We start from the raw sequence: 10,644 nt of genomic DNA on the forward strand, positions 1-10,644 counted from the left end.
TATATATTCTTGTCATAGAAAATTTAAATATTCTTAGTCTTATCACGTTCTTGCGTACATTGCACTGCATGCTTATATGAACCAATCGGACTTTTGAAAATTTAAATTTAAATATGTATTGAAGCTGTCGTCATTTCAAATGGCAGTTGCAATCTGTGAAGCGGTATGTAATAAAGCCGAAAAGATTAGAAAAATTAAGAACGAAGTGGTCATATATCAAAATTTGTATGCTACTTCGTTGAACATATTAATGTTATAGGATTATTAAGGAAAAATGTCAAGCGATGTTAAAGTGGCAATAAAATTGAGACCGTTGATTGAACAGGAACAAGATGAAAATTTATCAATACAATGGATTGTAAAAGAAAATTCAATTGTTTCATTAAATCAAGAGACTAAAAAATTGGAGGATAATGAATTTCATTTTGGTACGTGTCAGGTCTAATGTTGTCTCAATTTTTATTTTTAAATTCAGATAGAAAAGTAAAATATTTATAATGAAATTATAATAAAATATAACCTACTTATTTTTTTTAATTAAATAACATATTATTGATTTATGAATAAAAATTAATCAAAATACAAAGATTTTATAATTGTTAAATAATTATTCATTATATATATACTTGTCAATATATTATGTTACTAAATATTTATATTGTATAATTGTCATTATTTATTTGTATTTAAATAGAAAATAGAATAATAAACATATAAAATACACTGTATTATTAATAACCTTTGATTTTATTCTATTCAAAATTTAAAAATAAACTATTTAGTAATAATTTTAATGATTAAATATTAACAATTTTAAATTATATAAATAAATTAACAACATTTATTTAATTTATTTAAAGAACTATATTATATAACTATAAATATATAAACAATAAATAATAAAAAAAAATAATTTTCAATTTTGAATATCTTTTTATATATCTTTTATATATTATATTTATTTACAGATTATAATTTTGATATGAATACAAAAAATTGTAATGTATTTGATAATATTATAAAACCTATTGTTGATGATGTTATGAATGGTTTTAATGGAACAGTATTTTGTTATGGTCAGATCAATTCTGGTAAAACATATACAATGATAGGTACTTCAGAAGATCCAGGAATAATACCACTTAGTATTGAATATATATTTAATGCTATTTCAAATTTCATTAATCGTGTATTTATATTAAGGTTTGTATAAAGATTATATATATTTTAAACCATTTTAAAAAATTATAATAGATTGTGTTGTATTCTTTTCAGAGTATCTTATTTAGAAATTTGTAATGAAAAGATAAATGATTTATTAAATAAAAATCAAGTTGATTTAAAATTATATAAAGATGACAGTGGACAAATAATTATTAAATGTAAAGAAGAAATTACAAATTCTGCAGATTATATGTTATCTATAATGAAAGAAGGAATTAAAAATAAAAAAATTCAAGAAAAGAATAGGAATAAACATATATATAGTCATAGCATATTTAAAATTGTAAGATTATATAGAATATATTATTATAATATTTTTTTAATTCAATACAATAAATTTTCATCTTTTTAGATAATTGAAAGTCAAGAAATTGATGATGATCCAAAAAATATTATACAAGTATCACAATTAAGTTTAATAGATCTTGCTGGTTTTGAGAAAGGTTATTATTCAACTGATATTGAAGAATATCAAAGAGATATATCTCTTTTTACTCTAGAATCAATAATTACACAGATAAATAAGTCACAAAATTTCCAGAAACATGTTGATTATCATAGTAAATTAACAGAATTACTTCAATCATCATTAAGTGGCAATGCTTTAATAGCTATGATATGTACAATAATACCTGTTGCTTTAGAGGAAACATATTGCACTCTATCGTTAGTATGCTATTTTTACAGTATTATTCAAAGTTTTATATATTAGAATATATTTTCTTAATATTTAGGTTTGCAACTCAAGCAAAAAATATTAAAACTAAGCCACAAAAAAATGAAATTACATCTAATGCATCACTTCTAATACGTTATACAAAACAATTAAAAAAACTTCAAACAGAATTAGAGGTTTGTATAAAAAATGATTTTATTTGAAGATAAAATATAATTATATAATAAATGATATTATTATATATTATAATATACTATAATATACTTTAAATAATTATGTATTATATTGAAATTATTTCATTAGCAAATAAGAAATGGAAATTCATCTATAGAAGAAATAGAATATAATAAACTGCAACAAAAATATCAGATTGATTATTTGTTAGAAGAACGTATAAAATTATTAAAGAATCAAATTATTTCTGGATGCACAAAAAGTTATGAAAAACCAATTAAATATAAATCTAGAAAAAGACAAATTTGCTGGACTAATTCTGGAATGATTGAACAATATTTACCTATATTACATATTCAAAATTGCTTACCAACAATAAATGAGATATCGCCTGAAAAAACATATAAAAAAAACATGCAATCAATTGATATTGTAGATCAAAGTAAATTTATTATATTATATAATTTATTTTTCATTATTTTTTCTCACTTAAGAATTTAACTTGTTTTTATATTTTTAGCATTTCATACAGCTTTTACAGATTTTGAATTGGAATTACTTGATCGTGAAGCAGATTATGAAATCAAAGAAACTGATAGTATTGAAAATGAAAATATAAGTAATGAATTTAATATAAAATCTAAAATTGATGATTTTTTTTTAAAACCCGAAAAACAAGATTCTTCTATACAAACCTCTAGGTATATGTCATTTGCTAATAATATTTATATTAATTATTGTAGCTTAATATTTCTCTCTTGTTTACAATAGCAATGAAGTATCTCCTTCTACACCAAAAAGTGTTTTACGAAAATATATTCTAGATTTGACAACAGATCTTAATGAACTTCGAGAATTTACAACTTTAGAAAAACAATTGATGTGTGAAGATTGTAAACATGTAAGTATAATTGATTTACATTTATATATCTTAATACTTTTCTTTTAATATATTTTATATTTATTTTATTTTTTAAGAATGTAAATCAAGTAAAAAAACAGATTATTACGACTGATTTTAAAAATGACGAAATTATCGAATGTTCTTCAAATTTAATAATAGAATTACAAAAAGAAAAAAGTAAATTATCAGAAGATTCGAAATTAAAAGTTCAAAAAACAGATGAAATAAAGAACGATTTTCAAAGCCTTAAATTGGATATAAAAGAATTACAAAAAACTATTTATTTATTGACAAATGAAAATATGGAAATGTTAAATAAATTATCTGCTGAAAAAGAACGTTCAGAACAAGCTGAATTAAATTTTCAAAAAACAATTGATGAACTTTATGGACGTATTTCGAAAATTACAGATGAAAAGATTAATTTAGAAACTGATATAGAAATTTTGAATAATCAATTAAAAAATTTTCGTTCAAAAACAGAAGAAGAAGACAATGATGAACAATTAATTATTAAATATCAGAACAAAATTGATACTCTAAAAATAGAAAATATTGAATTATCAGCTATTATTGATGAAAGAAATAAAGAACTTGAAAATATTAAAGAAAGTAAATCATTATTATATGATCATGATTGCATTTACAAGGATGAAGTTGCATTACTTACAGAAAAGAACAAATGTTTAATAATGGAAAACAATGAATTTTCTACTGATTTAATAAATAAAATTGAAGAAAATGAAACATTAAAAGAACAATGCAATATTTTGGAAAGTAAAATTTATTTGATGAAAAATGCAAATTCTGATGAAAGTGACATAGATCAATTAAGATTGGAAAATAATATTTTAAAAGCTGAAATTGCAGAATTAAAAATAAAAATAACAATGTTAACTGATGAAAATACTAAGTTTTCTAATAATTTATTGAAAACGATAAACGATCTTGATTATTCATGTAATGAAAAAGTAAATAGTAATATGCATTTATATATAGAACTTGATAATTCAAAAGAGAAAAATCAAATTGTAAAGAAAACATTGCAGGAAGAAGATAATGAATTATTGAAAAATAAAGTTACAAAGTTACAAAACGAAAATATGCATTTATCTCATTTAAATAAAAAATTAAGTGATTTAAAATTGTCATCTTGTAGTCAATGCATATATTTAAAAACTGTAAATGAGAATCGTACAGCTCATAAAATTAAAGAAAAAATTTTAAATTGTAAGTTGGAAAATTTACAAAAAAAATTTGATCGTAAATGTGCAGAAGCTGATGCATTAAAACGTAAAGCTAATCAAAATTTAAATTTAACTTTAACTGATATATCTTTAAATACAAGTTGTGTAGGTGGAATGAATGTAAGTTCTGTAGAGGAAGAAATTCAGCATTTAAATAATGAATTACAAGTTTTAAAAGATAACCATGATGAATTATGGGTTTTATACGAAGAAAAGTGCGACGAACTTGAAAAACTTCATGATATAGGTGATTCAAAAAATATAGATGATGGTTGTAAATTGAAAAAATGTGTATTCAAAAATAAAAGAAAACTTGATGAATTACAAAATCATGTTGATCAAGTGAAAGGAGATATAGGTGAATTGAAAAAGGAATTTAGAACAGAAAGAGAAAGCTTTTTAGAAAAAATCAATGCATTAAAAAACATTAATGAAAAATTACAACAAGAAATATCAGATAAAGAAATATCAATAATTACAGTTACAGAAAAAGCTCAAATCTTTGAAACTGAATTATCAAATATGAATAAAGAAATTGAACAATTTTTTATGAAGGAGAAATTAATGCAAACTGAAAAATTAACATTAGAAGTAGAATTAGAAGATCTCAAAATGGATCAAAGAAATAAAGATATTCTCATTACTAAATTGAATATAACAATCAATGAATTAAATGAATTAATATCATCATTAAAAAAAGAATTAGATTCAATAAGTAATCAAAGAAATGATTTAATTATTTCAATTGAAAAAATTGAATATAAATATAAAGAAGAATTAAAATTATTAAAACAGCAATATGATAAATTAGAACAAGAAAAACAAAATAACATAGAAATAGAAAAACGTGCAACATTATGGGTTAAGGAATTAGAATCAAATATAGAAAAACTTAAAATAGATTTAGAGAAAGAAGAAAATCTACATAAAGAATTTGAGAAAAAAATTTTCAAATTGGAAAATTTTTTACAAGAAAATGAAAATGAGAAAGAAACATATAAAGAAAAACTTAAAGTACTTGAAGTACAATTAACCAATTCCAAAGATAATTCAATAATTAAAGAATCTGAAATTAATACAAATAAGAGATTACAAAAAGAGTTAGATACTGTCAAAGAATGTATGATTAGAGAATTAACATCACTTAAATGTAAAATACATTCTTTAAACTTTTCAAATAAAACTGCAAACGAAATTTTCATCATTTTTTTACAAACACTTATGTTAAAAGAAGAAGAAGTAATTAAAGAAATGAGAGAATTATTTGAAAAAGAAAAACAAGAATTAGATGACAAAAGACAACAAAGTGCAGATGCTGAGAAGCGTGTAATATTATGGTCTAAAGAATTAGAAAGTGAAAATGAAAAATTGCATACTGATTTAACAAAAACGGAGCGTTTATGTACAGAACAACAAGATAAAATTTATCAATTAGAATATCTTCTAAAAGAAAATAATTATGAAAAAGAAATACTTAAAGAAAAAATAGAAGTAATAGAAATTGATTTTAATAATTTGCAAAGCGAATTTGATAAACAATGCAAAGTAGATATCCAACAAAAAGGAGAAGCAGATATCGTTGCACAAAAACGAGAAAAGGAAGTGCAAGAAGCTTTTAAACATAAAGAAATTGAACTTCAATCTAAAATAAAATTTGAAGAAGAGCAATATAAAAAAAAAATAGAAGAATTAATTTCTTCTATAGAAATTTATAAAACAAAAAATATAGAATTAAAAAATAATATTGAAGGACTTGAAGCTAATGAGAAACAATTAAAAAATATTATAGAAATAAATTCCTCTGAACTCAAAATAAATAATCAATCTATTCAAAAAATGTCTCTTGATTTTGAACAACTCACAGAAGCTTATAATGAATTAACTCATGAAATAGAACGAAAAACAATCCAAATTGAAAATATTACAACACTTTTAAAAAATAAATGTGATTTATTATCTGAATATAAAGCTAAACTTGAAAATATGATACCAGATTATGAAATGCTACAAAAGCAAAGTAAAGAAAGAAAAGAAAGTATAGAACGATACAAAGAAGAAATAGAAAAATTGGAAATAGAAAAAAGAAAAAAAATTGAAATAATTGAAGATAAATTAAATTCGGAAGAAATAAAAAATGTTGGATTAAATAAGCAATTAAGTGAATTGAATAGCAAAAATATTAATTTAATAAATGAATTAGATAATTTGAAAGAAAAATATGAAGAATTACAACAAGTAAATGCAAAATTAGAAAAAAAAATTAGAAATAGTACAAGTAAAATAAAAGCTGAAGCAGAGATGGAAGAATTAAAGGATATGAATAAAAGATTACAAAATAATTTGGAAGGAGCAAGTAATCGTATAATTGAATTACAAAAAAGTAAAAATAAAACTTTTAAAGAATTAGTTAATTTAAAAAATCAATATGAATTGCTGTCTCAAGAAAATGTAGAAATAAAAAAAACTTTATCATTATGTAAATTCAAACAAACTACTTTATATTTATCTCAAGAAGATGGTAAATATGATGTACTTCTTCAAGAAAAAAATAAAATTGCATTAGAACTAGAAGATAAAAAATTATTATTAATACAAAAAGAGAAAGAAATTAATGAATATATGAATCAAATAAAAAACTTTGTTATTAAAAAGAAACAATTTGATAATCAGTTAATAGAATATAGTACTACTTTATGTGAATGCAATATAGAAATATCAAATTTGAAAGATGAAGTATGTATCCAGCAAACTAAAACTAAATTGGTTAATGAATTAGAGAAAAAATTAAAAATTTTAGAAGAAGAAAATAAAAATCTCACATGTCAACTTGAGACATTTAAAATAAAAATAGAAACTAATATAAAACAGATAGAAGATACAAAATTACACAATGAAAAAACTCTTTATACTTTGAAAAAAAATTTGGAATTACAAATGAAATATAATGATTATCAAAATGAACTGGAAATAAAAACCAACAGTAATAATAGTTCAAGATCTACTAGCCCTGCCTTTGAAAATAATAGAAGAAGACGTAGCAGAAATGAAATATTTAATCAAAGAAGACAATTAGAAAATGTAATGATTGATATTGATGATTCCACTGAAAATGAAGAAATATGTCAAATATTAAGAAAAAAAATTCAAGAATTAGAATTACAATTAGTATCAAAAAATGGACAAATTGCAGCATTAGAAATTCAAATTCAGAGTGAAAATTTTCCTTATCAACAAAAATGCAAAGAATTAGAAGAACTTTTACTTATGTTTCGCAAAAAGGTATGTATAATATCATTTTTCCTAGAAAATACAAATCCTAGAAAATACAATTGATCAAATTAATTAAAATTAATAAAATATTTTATATTTTATAGAATACTGAACTTAATTCTGAAGTAAGAAAGCTTCAAAGGACTTTGTATGATATTAATACATGGGAATGTGACATATGTAGACGATGGCGTATTAATAAAAGAGATCAAGCATGTCAAACAATATTTAATAATGCGCCACAACTTTTTACTATGAATAACGAAATAATTGAGGTAAGTAAGAATATAAAATAATAATATAGTAATTTTACATAAAAATCATTTTACATTTTTGCAGAATCATATAAAAATAAGAAAATTAGAAAAAGAAAAAGAATTAATAAAAGATATATGCCGTGCACGATGTCGACAAATAAAAAATTTAGAAGATAAAGTAAGAGAATTGGAAGGAGCATAGACTTTTATATAAAAACAATTTTATATATAATAACATCTTTGCAGAATCATATAAAAATAAGAAAACTAGAAAAAGAAAAATATTAATGTAAATTAATAAAAGGTGTATGCTATGCACAATGCCAACAAATAAAAAATTTAGAAAATAAAATAAGAAAATTGAAAGAAGCATAGGCTGCATCATATTCAATATATATTGAATTTTTGAAAGAAGAATCTAATTGACATATTTCTGTTATATAATTCAACAAATAATTTGATTTGAGAAAAAACATGAAACATTTCTTCAAATATGCTTTGTTTAAAACTTAACTATCAAGATTTAGTTTTTTTTTGATAGTGCTTAAACAAATATAATTTCTACAATTTATTTATTTTTATATGCAATGAAGTGATGTTTGAAAAATGATAAAAAAGTAATGAATATCTATTTTTTTAAAGTTAAAATTAAAATATTATTTAACTTAGAATATTTATTTAAATGTGAAAAAAATAATTTCATATTTTAAATGAAATATTTATATATTATTCATAAAATATTTCTATATATTGTTCTATATGTTAAAATTTAACTTTATTTTCAGATGTATATTGTTTATTTATACGTTTAATTTTCATAGCTTACTTTTCTTTTCCTTTATTTTTTAAAAAATTAGAAATCTTTAAAATTGAAATGACATATATATTTAATGTTTTCTACAGAATGAAATGAGAGAAAATGTTGCAGCTAATATATTAATGAAAATTTACAAGATTATCAAATTCTAAAAAAAACATATGCAATAGTTAAAAAAAGTCTTCCAGAAATTATAATCTACATTATTATTAAACATTAGAAGACTACTATGCATAATACTATTGAAGTATTATGTTCATTTCTTTTCACTGAAATAGTGTAAATACTAACAATATCAATATATTTATATTTCTCAGGTATTATATTTTTGTATTTTCATAAATATGATGTAAATAAGAGCAAAATTAATTTTTATGTATATTATGACGATTAAAAATAGTTATATATATATTATATTTCTCTACCAACATTACAATAAAATACAATCTGTGATTCCGTAAAATGATTATTATATAAATATTAATATATGTATAAAACATATTGTTAATTAATTATTATATTCTATATTTATATTTAAATTATATAATATTTATTATAACAAAACAATTCCATTAGAGTTACCATTATATAATAAAATTAAATAATGAAATCATTAAAAATTACTAAAGTTCTGTAAATTGCTTAATTACAATATAAATAAAAAATATTAAATATTAAAAATTTTTATTTGAAAAAAAAAATAATGAAAAGATAAAAAAAATATTTTTTTCTAGTAATTTAATTACATTCTTTATATTGCCTATCCTGACGTTTCGACAACTTTGATATATTATAAATAAAGGTTAATGTAGTACTATCCAGTAGTAAATTCAGTTAAGATTCTATACTGTTTATAATCATAACTATTCGTATATGTTAAATATAAATAAGTAAAATAATATAAACAAAAATCGAAAATGGATTTTCAAAATCGTCCAGGAGGTAAAACTGGCGGTGGAGGTGTTGCATCTTGGTCAGAAAGTAACCGAGATAGAAGAGAACGTTTACGACAACTTGCATTGGAAACTATTGATCTTAACAAAGATCCATATTTTATGAAAAATCATTTAGGATCATATGAATGTAAATTGTGTTTAACTCTTCACAATAATGAAGGCAGTTATTTGGCTCATACACAGGGTAAAAAGCATCAAGCAAATTTAGCTAGAAGAGCTGCTAAAGAAGCAAAGGAAGCACCTCAAACACTTGCACCCGAAAAACCTCGCGTAGAACCAAAAAAATTTGTAAAAATTGGAAGACCTGGTTACAGAGTAACTAAACAACGAGATCCAGAATCAGGACAACAAAGTTTATTGTTTCAAGTTGATTATCCAGAAGTTGCAGATAATGTTATTCCAAGACATAGATTTATGTCAGCATATGAACAAAGAGTTGAACCACCAGATCGTAAGTGGCAATACTTATTATTTGCTGCAGAGCCTTATGAAACTATAGCTTTCAAAGTAAGTTTATTTTATAATATAAATATAAACTAATAGAAAATTATTCATTGTTTTATGTTTTATATTATATTATTATAAAAATATAATAATATTTATTAGGTTCCTAGTAGAGAAGTTGAAAAGGCAGAAGGCAAGTTTTGGACACATTGGAACAAAGATACAAAACAATTTTTTTTACAATTTGCATTTAAAAATGAAAAACCTTCAGTTGGCAAAGTACCACCTCCTCCAGTTCCTTTAATAAGGCCTGGATTAGGACCACCTATGGTACCAGTTCCACCACCACCAAGACCACCTATGTTTAATCCAGTGCCACCACCACCAGCTCTTTTAGCAACAGGCATGCAAATACCTCCACCACCTCCTCATATAGCATAATCTTTTGGTCAATGATAAAATAAAAAAAATATCAATGAATATTAAATTTCTTTTTTAAATAATTTTTTGTATATAAAAAAATTAAAAACAGTGCAACAGTTCTTCATTGTATCTAATTCATTATCTTTTTGTTAATTTATTAACTCAATATAGATTAGTAATTTTTTCATTTAATTACAAAAAATGAGAAATATTACATACATATTTGCTTACAATTCCTTTCTATATATATAT

The 10,644-nt window shown here is 21.8% G+C and overlaps 2 protein-coding genes across 3 annotated transcripts; both read left to right on the top strand.

Annotated features, from left to right (window-relative positions):
* The first annotated feature begins 26 nt into the window (after positions 1-26).
* Positions 27-8,121, top strand: LOC102673017 (kinesin-like protein KIN-7I). Of its 2 annotated transcripts, XM_031508417.1 has the most exons (12): positions 27-163; positions 260-428; positions 969-1,203; positions 1,276-1,507; positions 1,577-1,890; positions 1,959-2,076; positions 2,204-2,516; positions 2,595-2,775; positions 2,846-2,975; positions 3,053-7,504; positions 7,600-7,770; positions 7,835-8,121. In XM_031508417.1, exons 2-12 carry the CDS (start codon positions 275-277, stop codon positions 7,952-7,954), a joined length of 6,420 nt encoding a protein of 2,139 aa, XP_031364277.1. In that variant the 5' UTR covers positions 27-163; positions 260-274; the 3' UTR covers positions 7,955-8,121. The 2 variants fall into 2 exon arrangements, with proteins under 2 accessions (XP_031364277.1, XP_031364276.1); XM_031508416.1 differs by having other exon boundaries at positions 44-428.
* Positions 8,122-9,356: 1,235 nt separating this feature from the next.
* LOC102673978 (splicing factor 3A subunit 2) lies at positions 9,357-10,456 on the top strand. The gene is made up of 2 exons (XM_006611190.2): positions 9,357-10,032; positions 10,132-10,456. The coding sequence occupies exons 1-2, from the start codon at positions 9,487-9,489 to the stop codon at positions 10,408-10,410; spliced, it is 825 nt and encodes a 274-aa protein (XP_006611253.1). The 5' UTR covers positions 9,357-9,486; the 3' UTR covers positions 10,411-10,456.
* Positions 10,457-10,644: the final 188 nt, after the last annotated feature.

The sequence above is a fragment of the Apis dorsata genome, unplaced genomic scaffold (genome assembly GCF_000469605.1).
Source record: "Apis dorsata unplaced genomic scaffold, Apis dorsata 1.3 scaffold_85, whole genome shotgun sequence".
Taxonomy (NCBI): Eukaryota; Metazoa; Arthropoda; class Insecta; order Hymenoptera; family Apidae; genus Apis; species Apis dorsata.